This window comes from Malus domestica, chromosome 12, assembly GCF_042453785.1.
Source record: "Malus domestica chromosome 12, GDT2T_hap1".
NCBI lineage: Eukaryota > Viridiplantae > Streptophyta > Magnoliopsida > Rosales > Rosaceae > Malus > Malus domestica.
Window position 1 is genome coordinate 30,967,391 of NC_091672.1, and position 12,682 is coordinate 30,980,072.

Below are 12,682 nucleotides of genomic sequence, written 5' to 3' on the forward strand. Positions count from 1 at the left end.
TAAGTATGATTTCTCATGTGCTTATGGGAGTGGTGTACTTTGCTCAATGAGGATTTTGTCGTTACACCGTGGGATGATGGTTATGAAATTCTGATATTAGAATGTTAAGTTTTAGTGATACGTTACGAAGAAAGTTGAGATTTTATTTTAAAATTAATTGACAGTATTATGAGAAGTTTTATTTTTTATTTTTATAAATGTGGAACTTGCTATTACCATGTCATCATTTAACAGTTAATAAATTTTCTAATGGATATATGAAATTATACCTATACTAAAACCCCAAAACCGTGTTATTGTTCACGGACAGTGCGCGGGCCAAAATGCCCCTTAAGTTGGTCTTCGGCCATTCCTTTTTGTCTTTTTTGTACAGTAAAATCCCGAATTTGACCTCATTTTGTGCTATTTGCCGGTTATGCATGGCTTGGACTTTGTTTCCGGGCCTGGGTTTTGTGTTTTCTAGGAAAGATGATTTACTTTTTTTATTCTACACGTATGTCTATCTGACTTGCTTTTGGTTGGTAGTTGTGCTCTTTGACCCTGTTTTTAGTTTTCTAATGTTGCACGCAAGATTTAGGACTTGGATTGTCTGCCCTCTTAGTTATGGTGCCCTTCCATGCCCTCCTATTTTGTGCGATCACGGTTAAGCCACGTTAATATTTTATATTAATTTTTTAATAAGATAATAAGACAAAAAATAATAAAAATATAAAATATTGACGTGGCTTAATCGTGACCGTACAAAATAGGAGGGCATGGAAAGGCACCACAACTAGGAGGGCAGACAATCCAAGTCTCAAGATTTATGGCACAAAAACAGATCAAAAATGATAAATTAATGGGTTGTTGGACAAAAAAATAAGATTAAAAAATGTCAGGAGTTAAGCCCAAGCAGATGATTTATAGCACAAAAAAGAATAAAAAATTATAAAAAAATTGGTTAGAGAGTAAAAAAATGATTAAAAAATGTGAAAAGCTGGTTTGGTGTGTTTGATTATTGTTTTTAAATATTTTCTCCTTTTAGCATACCCATGTATAGCTGTTGGGAAAACAAAATTTTTTTTTTTTAAAATGTGATTAAAACAGGGCCACGTGGGTTGTGGCACAACTAACAATAAAAATTTATACCTTCTTAATTTTTTAAATCCATGTATAGCTGGTGGATGGACTGAAAAAATATTAAAAAATATGATGCACAGTAAATTTAACGGGGCCTCTCTTATACCACGTGTTGGTCACTGTGAGGTTTGTTATATATATATATATATTATACCTATACTAAAACCCCAACGACGTGGTACTGTTCACGGACAGTGCACGGACTAAAATGCCCCTCGATTTGTTTGTTAAGCCAAATTTTTGCCATCTTTTCCACAGTGAAAAGACTGCCTTGCCCTCAAAGGCCACGGGTTGATACTTTCCTGTTTCCTTTTTTTTTTTCTATATTGTTGTAGCTATCTACTAAAGCAGTTCCCGTCCACTGTTCATCATGTGAGAGGGCTACTGTTCATCATGTGTATCTTCTTTTAAATTCTGACTCCCTCTTCGATTCCAGCGTTTTTCCCTTACCTAATCCACACCTGGCAGCAAATGGTACCTGCCTTTCCATAAAAAAATAATTAAAAAACCATACCTGATCCACATCCGGCAGCAATGATGCATGCCTTTCCACCAAAAAATAATTAAAAAACCAAAAATCTGGAACATGCAGAAAAAAATGGATAGAAAAGGGGAAAAAGAAATAGAGAGAGAGAAAGAAAAGCTGAGCATGGATTGTGAGAGAGGGTGTCTATCACTAGAAAAAAAAAAATTAAAAAACACAACATCATGGCATCTGGAACAGTTCCCCACCACTGTTCATCACGTCTTTCCTTTCTTCCGCACATCGTTCCTCGCAATTCCTCTAATTTTTGCCCACGCGTTCATCGCTCTGCACACCTCCTCTTCAATCATCATGTCCACGCGTCGATCATCGTCGAAGGGCTCTGCTTCGACTCCTTCTCGACTTTTCCTCTAACTCTCCTTCACTTTGCGGTCTTCTCTCATCTCTCACTCTTTCTCATGCTTTCTTTCTCTACCCAAGAAGCCTTCCATGCATTTCGATCTCTCCCACAAACCCTTATGTTGCTAAAGCTTGCCTTCCCTCGCTCTCCGATCTCGATTTCTCTCTCACTTTCGTGCTGAAAAAGACCAACCCAGTAGAAATTTCTGCAGTTCTCTCTCTCAAAAACTATAAATCACAGCGGCCAAACTCCAGAAAAATAAAAATAAATAAATAAATGGAATTTGAAAAGCCATTTGCTTTTCCTTGGATTTGGGTTTTCCTTCGATTTCTACACTGTCCAAAACTAGCGGCGTGGATCAAGCTAGGGTTTTCTCTGAGCCGCGATTGTTGCTCTGTCCTCCGCGCGTCCGTCACTGTAAGTCCTTTTTTTTCCAGAATTTTCAATGCATCGTTTTCTCTTCGTGTCTAACTTTTGTGTGTCTCTGTTATAAAATGTTGACGCCAAAGGTTTGTTGCTGAAAAATTGCGGCTACAAGATTTTTCAGATTTTCCAATTTCGTTGCCAAAAAAAAAAAAAAAACTCCGACGACCAGCGTTTTGTGGTGAGTTTTCCAGTTTTGTCTATGCTCTTTTTTCTAATTTTGGATTTGCAAATGAGTATTCTTTTTTCTTTGTTCCTTCGTGACTTGCATGCTGCTATATAATTTGGTTCTGTTTTTGTTTGTTCTCAAAGTTTGGTGTGTGGGAATCCGTTAATGCTTCATTTTTGCTCTGTACCAAGAGTTGTTTTCTTCTTTCTTATGGTTGTGAATATATGTATGTGAACATATAAAACCTTCGTTTGGAGTGAATCGAAAAGCTTACTACGATAAAATTATATTTTGTGGTACTTGAATATTAGCCCATGGTATAATCAGTTTCTACTCAAAGTCTAGAAATCAAAGGACCCCAAATTTGCCAGAAAACGAGTAGAGGTTGGTTGTCCTGCAATCTAACCTCAATAATTATGGTTTTCACTTTATAAATTCTGGATTTTTTTTACTTAATTGTTTGGACTTTGAATTGGCAGATGAGGTTATATTAAGTTTTGAACTTTGATTTTTGTTTTGTGTGATTGCAGAGCAAGGAGAATTGACCCCAGTTAGCTCCAACCTTGCGGTAAACTTTTCTTTTTGTTTAGAGTTATGAGAATTCTTATAGAAAAAATTAGAAAAACTCATATTATAATTTTTGGTTTAAATATGTTTTTAATTTGGTCCACCATGTTATGTTTGTTAACAAGAACCTATAAGAGTCTCAAATTCAGTTTCGAACTCTGACTAAAAATGGAACTTGGTGCCTCCTCAGCCCTCAAAATTTAAGTAACCCCATGATTTTTACATTACTGCGTTCGTTTTCTCTACTAATTATTGTTATATGAATTGTATTCTTCTATTAAAAATGATTAATTACACTATCCAAAAAAATAAAAAATAAAAAACCTCATGCATTGCAGGTTTGGGATGATAGTTTAAAATCAATATGCTCATTAACCAGTCTGAGAACCTAATTTGGGAAGTGGGTTTTAAAGTTTCAATAGTTTCGTTATGTGTAATTTTCTTGCTTTGCCTACTAAGAATCTAATAACCAAATGCTTAGTTATTTTCTCCAAATGGTTTTCGATTTGTTGTAGGTAAACGAGGGCTACTCTACTGTTTATGCAGCAGGGGAAGGGAAGGGAAGTAAAAATTATAAGCAAATGCGTATAAGTTACAAGCTTTTAATTAAAAATAGAAATGGAGTGACAACAAACAAAATATAGGTAAAATGGACGACTACATTCTTTCTATTTAAATATAAATCAATTGATTAAGTTTGTGTCTATACAAGTTTAAAATGAAGTTATGTGTTGATTTTAAAAGAACTATGCATGCTGGATTTTTATAGAAGTGTCATGAAAGTTTTATACCAAACTTTTTACAGGGATTAAGTTCATTTAAGTATGGGTCGTTTTGTATTTGAAATCTGAAAGGAGAAACAGAAATTACAAGAAGAAGAGGAAGATTGCGTTCCGATCATGGCCTTCTCTTCCTGCCTCTTATCCAAATCCTGACAAGTTAGTTACTCAACCTTCACTTCTCATCCGTCTCCTTTTTTTTTTCTTTTTTTTTATATTGTTTGGCTTCTGAGATTTGAGAAAATTAGGACATTTAAAGATTTTGATTTCAGTTTAAATTTTCTTAAATTTATTGATTATTAGATGACATAGTTTGTGATATACTGTAATTGATTTGAGTGATTATAATTTTAATTTTTCATGGTTAGAGCGGCATCGCGATGAAATGGGTATGAATTAACATATTTTGTGCGTTTGAATCCTCAATGAAGTTGTTTACTACAGTAATTGTGTTTGTTTGATAATAGGGATCTTATTGAAAAGCAAGGAAGAAGAATTGAATTAGATTATTGCGGGGCTCAGGAAAAACTATGCTTCTTTACAAGAGAAATTTACGAAATAAGAGTTGGATAAGATGGTAAGTAGATGGGTTTGGTATTCATTGTGGCTGAATTTAGGTAACTTCTGTACATTATTAAATGTTTGAATATGTCTATCAGGCTGCAATGGAATCTCTCATTATGGAAAGAGAGGCTAGACTTGAAATTGAGCGACAACAAAATTCCCTCTCATATGAGCACAGGAGAGTTCAAAGAGAGCTTTCAAGTGCTACTCAGAAGGTAGGCTCCATGTGCAATTGTTCTTGCTATTTAGGCAATTTCCTGGAACATTGAGTAGAAAAACAAATTAGAATTTTGTTGGTTTTTTCTTTTATGAAGTGTAAGCGTTAATGCATTTCATCCTAATATGCAACTTATATTAGTATCGCATTTTGAAAGGTTAGCATCTCAAGTGAACCAAATTTACCATTTTCCATTTAAATGAATTTTAAGATAACCTCCGGTCCATGTTTGTTTAACAATTTGTTATAATTCATTATAGTTTTCAAAAAGGTCGTGCATAATTCTTGCTGAACTTGGTTTGGGTTTTTTTTGTTTACGGATGGAGTGAGTTAATCACAGTTCTATCCGGTTAGTCATGTTCCCATTGTTGCATGACTTTTTGAACAGAAAACAAGGTTTATTATTTCAATTTCCACATCTACTTTTGATTTGGTAGATGTTGATTAATCTCATCTGTACCTGTTACTATTTTGTGGCTATATATGATTTATATGACTTCCCAATTCTATATATTTAGTACCATTGAAATACATTTGGCATACGTTAATTCTGCCTTTCTACAATTTCTACAATTTCTCATTGCTGCTTAAGTGGAACAAAATTAACTCAAACATTGCTTACGAAGAGAATGAAGTTGCATAATCTTTCATGAAATTTTCAATCCCGCAGCAACGCGCGGGCACAAATATCTAGTATACACTAAAACCCAAACCGATGGTTACTGTTCTAGAGCAGTGTGCGGACCAAAATGCCCCTCAAGTTAGTCTTCAGCAGTTACTTTTTGTCTTTTTGTACAGTAAAATCCCGAATTTGCCCTTTCTATTCACCCGTTCCTCCATCTGTGGAGTCTTTCTTTTAGTCTTTTTTTTAATTCTTTAAACCTAGCTGGTGGGCAGACAAAAAAATATTAAAACAATGTGATTAAAACCGGGCCACATGGTTTGTGGCACAACAAACAATAAAAATTTATACCTTCCTAATTTTTTAAACCCATGTACAGCTGATGGGAAGAGCAAAAAAATATTAAAAAAATATGATTAAGACCGGGCCACATGGTTTTTGGCACAAGAAACAATAAAAATTTATATCTTCTTAATTTTTGAAACCCATGTATAGCTGGTGGGAAGACCAAAAAAATATTTAAAAATGTGATACACAGTGAATTTAACAGAAGGAGGCTGGAAAAGTTGGGGGAACCGGGGCCTCTCTTACCACGTGTTGGTCATCGTGAGGTTTGATATGTGCGCTTATTTGATTTGAGGAAACGCTCATGTCCCAATTTTGGGGCTTTCATGTGCGACTTTGCAAGCTCTTTGTGTTCAAGGTGTGTATATAAAATCTACTTTTTCTTTTGGGCTTTTTGTTGAACAAAATTTAAATTTTTTTGGGGTGGTCTTCGGTTTGGCTCTATGATTTGCTTTTCTTTTCATTTCAGGAAACGTTTGTCTTTGTTTTTTGGAAATTTTGTATGTGTTTGCAAACCATTTGTGCATCAGGTATATAATTTCAATTTTTTTTTCGTGGATTATGTGTGGTTCTCTGATGTGTTTTGATTTTTGATTTCAGAAAAAGTTAAGGATACGATCAAACGTTTACTGGTGAGTTTTCTATTTTTCTGATTGTGTGTGATTTAATTTTTTTTCAAGCTTTGGGTGTACTTTTCTGATTTGCTTTGATTTTTAGTTTGCAGCAAAAGTTGTTGGTCAAATTTCCAGTTTTTCATTGCGGCTTTGCAAGCTCTTTATCATCAAGGTATAGAATTTTTAAAGAGAGTATATGTATGAATTTAGGTACCAAGGCAAAAAATTGGTTGCTGACAATGCGATAGGGTAGAGGTTTGCTTAGAGACTGAAATTTAAAAGATAGAGATCGCTTTGTTTAAATATTTTTGAAAACAAGAGTGTTGTAAAATGATAAGAGAAAGAGATTTTCTTAACTGATCAAATTGTTATCATGACTAGCTTTTGCTTCTTTTGGGTTAATAAATGTTAGATGCATTTAGGTTTTTGCGTTGTGAATTTTTAATTTTCTGTTTAATTTGGATTTTCGTGTTTTGTATTTTGAATTCGTATCCTAAATTGAAAATGAATTAGGATAAATGAATGCTACATAAACTGATGACCATGATAGAGCAAAAAATATATTGAGTCTTTTTTTTTTATAGTCTTTTTATGAGAATTCTTACAAAAAAATCTAAAAAAATGTGAGTTAAACCCGGTGTGTCACGATAAGTCTTTCTTTTATTCCAGAAAAAGATAAAATAATGATAAAAAAAAATTGGTGGCAGGACAAAAGAATATTAAAAAAATATGATAAAACAACTTATGGCAGGAAAAATTGATGGCAGGACAAAAAAATATTAAAAAATGTGATAAAGCAACTGATGGTAAGGGAATAAAAATCTTGAAAAATGTGAGTTAAACCCGGCGTGACACGACAAGTCTTTCGTAAGGCAAAAGAAAAAATTAAAAAGGCTTAATCGGATAAATGGTTCCCGTGGTCATAAGGTATTCGGATGATAGCCCCTGTGGTAAAAAAATTCGGATTTAAACCCCTGTGGTCACAGTCTATTAGGATTTAAACCCCTGTGATTTAAGTCTGTTAGGATTTATGCCCTTCTGTCATTCCTCCATTCCTCCATTAGGTTTAGGTTGGCAAAATTAGATAAATGGTTCCTGTGGTCTTAAGGTATTCGGAAGATAGTCCTTGTGTTAAAAAAAATTCGGATTTAAACCCCTGTGGTCTAAGTTTGTTAGGATTTATGCCCGAAACTAGAGGTTTCGTCATTTTTCCGCTAAGTTTACAGGTGGAGTAGAGTTTCTCTGAGGAGACGCGACAGAACGAGGTGGAACTAATAAATCACATAATTCATTAAAATTCAAGATCTAATAAATCAAATAATTCAAAATGCCTTTATAAAATTAACGAGTTTTTGACTACCGAATATCTAACCGATTAATTAATTCTTTATAACATATTCTATTTTTCTTTGACAAATAAGACAGTAATCGTTGGCGTTTTCCCAAAATTTTACGTAAACCTCTCTGAGATAAATAGTTTTTTTGTATAATTGTAAATGTGAAGTAAGTATTCGTATCCTATCGGTGAAACTAACTATTTGAAATTCAACAGATCATCTGTTTTCGTCTTTTTCTTCTTGTGAAATAACTGACATGAATGAATTTTTTTACCATAAACTGAAATCTTCTCTCCCCCCCTCTTTTTATTGTAAGATATTTTTTATTGATAGATACTCAGAGAAACTCTGCTCCACCTGTAAGCCTAAAGAAGGAATGACAGAACCTCTAATTTCAGGCATAAATCCTAATAGACTTAGACCACAAGGGTTTAAATCCGAAATTTTTCTACCACAGGGGCTATCTTCCGAATTCCTTATGTCCACGGGGATCATTTATCCGATTTGGCCAACCTAAACTTAATGGAGGAATGACAGAAGGGCATAAATCCTAACAGACTTAGACCACAGGGGTTTAAATCCTAACAGACTGTGACCACAGGGGTTTAAATCCGATTTTTTTTACCACAGGGCTATCATCCGAATACCTTATGACCACGGGGATCATTTATCCGATTAGGCAATTAAAAAATACAAGCTAAACTTAACGTGGCAAGATTCTTTTAGTTCAGAAAAAGATAAAATAATAATAAAAAAAAATTGGTTGGCAGGACAAAAAAAATCTTGAAAAATGTGATAAAGCAACGTATGTTTGTAAGCTCCTCTTTTATTTCTCTTTTCTTTTCTACACGTTTGCTGTCTTATTTCCCTTTCTCCTCTTTTTCTTTCATTTTTAGCTTCTTTTTTTTTTTTTTTTTTTTTTCTGATGATCAATATTGTTTTTTCTGCAGTTACTGCTTTAACCAAAAAACTTTTGCTAATGTGTTAAAGGATGTTGGCATGTGTTATCCAAAAAAAAAAAGTATTGATTTCACATTTTTTTGTGTGTAAATAGTTGATCCTAACATGAATTTTCCGTTCTTTTTATGTATATAAACAATGGTCTCTTTAGGATCATTGTCAAGGGGGAATACTAGATTAACCATTTTTGTGTACTGATGATAAGGCATTTGATAAATGTATTTTCTGTAAATTATATCAACTTACACAACTTTGTAAAAATATTTGTTCCATTTTATGTTTAGTATTTATAACTCTTTGCATATTTATATGTTAAAAACATAATCTATAGTTATATTTTCGCTCCCGCAACAACGTGCGGGCAAAATTTACTAGTTGAAACTAAAACCCAAATTTTTGTATGACATTGTGACATTTTAAAGATGATTTATGAAGTTACAATTACCCCCAAACTTAGTGCAAACTATAACTTTATAAAAACCCTCCAGCAACTCAGCAATGTTTGTCGTTGTCACAGAACAGTATATGGTAAGTAAACCCTCCAGGAAGAGTTGTTACCAGAAGAGATAAAAGAAAACCCACCCTACTAAGTTTTACTTAAATCACAATAGAAGAAAAGGTGCAAACTTTCGGATTCCATGCCTATAAACCTCACAAGGCAATGCACAGAATAAAGCTACCTCAATTTGTTACCTTAATCATATTTTGGTCTCTCAAGTTTTCAAAGTTTTTGTCTGCCTCTCTGGGTAGTGATTTCTGGGTAAGCTTAGCTCCTTCTTCTTCTCTCTCTCTCTCTCCCTCCCTCTCTCTCTCCTTATAAAATCCTCCCCATTAATTATTTGATCTTCTTTATATAAATACTTTGAATGTTTTATTTGCTCTGTTCTGTGTTCATATCAATTCGAAGCTATGTTTTTGCTCTACACATTGAATGTCAATATTTATGCAAGCATTTTATTTTTGCCTGTATAAATTTTCTTTTAGGAACAACTTCCGGTGTTAAAATGGCTTACGTCCCACCCCACAAGCGGCATTTAAAGGAAACCGAGAGGCCGTTGCTGACGCCGGAGCTGTTTGCTCCCCAGTTCAAGAAAAACTTAAATGTCAAGCCATCAGAGTTTGATGTTGAAACAAGTTCAAAGTCATTTCTTTATGCAAACCATGCTCTATCGAGATTTTACACCGTTGGTTTGGATGACCAGAACCAGTTTCCGTCTACAGTTAAGCTTGAGCCCATTTCCTTGGACTCTACCTACTGGAATAATGAAGAAAACCTCTAGCTTTGGTAAACTCTTGCCTAGATAATGGTAAGTAGTAGTTTAACATATGGTTAATATAGTTAATCGAATTATATATATGAATATTTTTAAATTAATTTTTCTTTCTTGGTTTATAGAATGGAAATTGCCAAAGAGTCCTTGGGTATCTATAGCAGAAATTGCCCTTGATGACCTATTTTCTGCATATAAAAATGCAAGGAATCAAATGGAGTGTGGAGAGCATGAAGAATTTCAACTGAATTTGGTTGCTAAAGTGGGAAAATTTCTGTTTCATAGGTTTGGTTTTCTTCTTAGATAATTCATCTTTTTGCCATGCATATACTAACTTAAATACGAAAGTATTGAAGATTGTAAAAACCCACATTAGAAAACTGACAGAGTTAAATACCACATATATTGAATGGATGTGCTAATAATTGCATGGAAGCCTTTTGTATAAAATCTCAAACGTCAAGGGAAACTTTGACCGAAAGCATGTATACGTGATATCCCTAAGTGGTACTTGAAAGCGTGCTATATTATCTTCAAAGATTAATTTGGTTTGTTTCTTCGCAACTGTCAGGACCCCTTCGATGAACCTGGAATCTATAAGGGAAGGTTTGGATACTGAAACCTTGATAAAATTGAAGAAGTCTTTTTATGCAAACGTTCCGTTGTCGTATAAGGAAAACATTGTAAAGGAAGTTGTCCCTAAGATTTGTGTTGAGCTCAAAGGGAAGAACGAGTTATACTATGTAAAGGTATATTTGTTTTGTTATATTCACGTCAACTAGCTAAATTCATACTTTCACAGATATCCAAAGTGTTTGAATATATTAAATCTCTCTCCTTTGTTCCTTGTTCTTGTATAGTTGTCTGACTCTAGACGACCAAAATCAATCATCACTTGCAAATGCAGTGTAGCAAAAGAACATGGAAAACTACAACTATGCAAGGCAAGTTTTTAAATTCATAAAATATGGATGTGTAGTTTACTTATTGCAAAATCACGCACTGTTATGTGTTTTATTTTTTCGTTTAGTGAGACTTGCATCAAATGGCCATTTTCTTTTAGATGGAGCTGGATCCACTGCGTTACATGGTCACGAACATACCATGCCTTAATAAAAATTTGGACCTCAGACTCATGCTATGCACGAAGAAGATCGTAACAGCTTTCGCTGTAAGTTGCTATACCTGGAACACCATTGAGAATTTTTATTTTATTCTTCGTTGATTAAAATTGTTGGTGTATCCAGGATGATGAGATGCAATACATTAGGGATGTAATTAGTTCGGCGATTCTGGATTCAAATGTGAAGGGAGGGAGGGTTGAGATGGCCACTAGGGAAAGCGTTTTCTGGAGGCCGGTATAATGTCGTTGGAATTTGGCATACATTTACCACTACTTATGAAAATCCATCTCTGAAACTAAAGTTAAGGCATGCGAATCGCTTCGATTTTACAACCTCAGCTGGTGAAACTGGTTGGGAGGTTAGGCTGTTTCTGAAAATGCTCGTTTCAAAGTTACACGTAAGTCTTGTATTTTTCTCTCACAACCAAGCATCTATCATGTAATGTACCAAGAAAAGATCTATCATGTAACATACGTTGATCTTATTCTTTCGATTTTTCAGGAGGAGAATGTTGAAGTCGGCTTGATTTCTGATATGCTGCAGGAGAATGTGAAGTTGATATGGGACAACTTCTTATGCTGTGAACCTTTTCTAACATGAAATGGAACTGCACGTTGTAAACTTCTCTATTGGAACAATGATTTAACACATGGTTCGTTGTAAACCCCGGTATTTTTTGGCACTCGGTTCCTTCATCTTAAGTCATGTTTAGTTTACTTTTTAGATTCGGAACTCTTACTCGAGCTGATGGCGAGATCTTTTCTGTTGTTGGAGTGATTGTTTGTGGAGTGATTTGCTTTGCTCAATTATGATTTTGTCATTACACTGTGGGATGATGGTTATGAATTTGTGATTTCAGAATGTTTAGTTTTACTTATGTATTACGAGAAATGATAAGGAGACTATCTCAAAAGTGAGGCTCTCAATGGACTCTCCGCTACCTCATGCTTTTGACACAATTCTTGTGCCAACATTACAAAACATTGTGCAAAAAATGCGAGGTGACAAAGTGTCCATGGAGACTCCAACTTTGAGAAAGTCTCCTTAGTATTTCTCTTACAAGGAAAGTTGAGATTTTAGTATAAAATCAATTGATAGTAGGGAAAAACCCGATTCATTATAAGCTTATGCAAAGTTCGTTAACCTTATGATGGGAGACAATCCTTGATAAGAAAGATGTAACTACTAGATACCTAGATTTCTAGTCATACGTGAATTGAATAATAATCTAAATGTTTAATTTAAGCATTTAATTAAACCATTATCCCTTATATGAGGTCTCTAGTTGATTTTTTTAACCTTGACGGTACAAGGAATACTTATTAATAAGAAAATTAAAGTTACACTTAGATAAGAGGAACAAAAACCTTATCCTCGTAACACAAAAAACGAGGAAGGAATCAAAACTTGACCCCTCCTAAATCTTGAAGAAAATGAATACAAGAAAATAGGGTTTCTAATGACCAAAACCCCTCAAACAAAACTTAAAAGTCATTGCAACCGACAATCTACAAATTATATTCCGAAAAAGATTACTCCGAGTTGAATTATTCTCTCTAATAGTTTCTCTTGTATTAAAAAAAATTATAATTGTACCTCATTTGTCAAGAATTTCCGATTCAAATGATTAAAGATGTTTACTATGTGTGCACAATCCTCCCTTCACAAAGCATGTGAACTGGGGACC

At 34.2% G+C, this 12,682-nt stretch overlaps 1 protein-coding gene across 21 annotated transcripts; it reads left to right on the top strand.

Moving 5' to 3' along the window:
• Nucleotides 1-1,429: 1,429 nt before the first annotated feature.
• Nucleotides 1,430-11,856, top strand: LOC103423592 (uncharacterized). 21 transcript variants are annotated; one of them, XM_070809275.1, is made up of 18 exons: nucleotides 1,430-2,420; nucleotides 2,513-2,607; nucleotides 3,126-3,163; nucleotides 3,678-3,806; nucleotides 3,968-4,100; nucleotides 4,409-4,518; nucleotides 4,601-4,720; nucleotides 5,883-6,047; nucleotides 6,159-6,219; nucleotides 6,290-6,321; nucleotides 6,407-6,475; nucleotides 9,585-9,907; nucleotides 9,997-10,156; nucleotides 10,443-10,620; nucleotides 10,732-10,815; nucleotides 10,935-11,042; nucleotides 11,119-11,392; nucleotides 11,497-11,856. In XM_070809275.1, exons 8-12 carry the CDS (start codon nucleotides 5,994-5,996, stop codon nucleotides 9,636-9,638), a joined length of 270 nt encoding a protein of 89 aa, XP_070665376.1. In that variant the 5' UTR covers nucleotides 1,430-2,420; nucleotides 2,513-2,607; nucleotides 3,126-3,163; nucleotides 3,678-3,806; nucleotides 3,968-4,100; nucleotides 4,409-4,518; nucleotides 4,601-4,720; nucleotides 5,883-5,993; the 3' UTR covers nucleotides 9,639-9,907; nucleotides 9,997-10,156; nucleotides 10,443-10,620; nucleotides 10,732-10,815; nucleotides 10,935-11,042; nucleotides 11,119-11,392; nucleotides 11,497-11,856. The 21 variants fall into 18 exon arrangements, 19 of the variants coding, with proteins under 19 accessions (XP_070665376.1, XP_070665362.1, XP_070665374.1 ...); XM_070809261.1 differs by lacking the exons at nucleotides 5,883-6,047; nucleotides 6,159-6,219 and adding an exon at nucleotides 2,907-2,979 and having other exon boundaries at nucleotides 4,017-4,100; nucleotides 6,414-6,475; XM_070809273.1 differs by lacking the exon at nucleotides 6,159-6,219 and having other exon boundaries at nucleotides 6,414-6,475.
• Nucleotides 11,857-12,682: the final 826 nt, after the last annotated feature.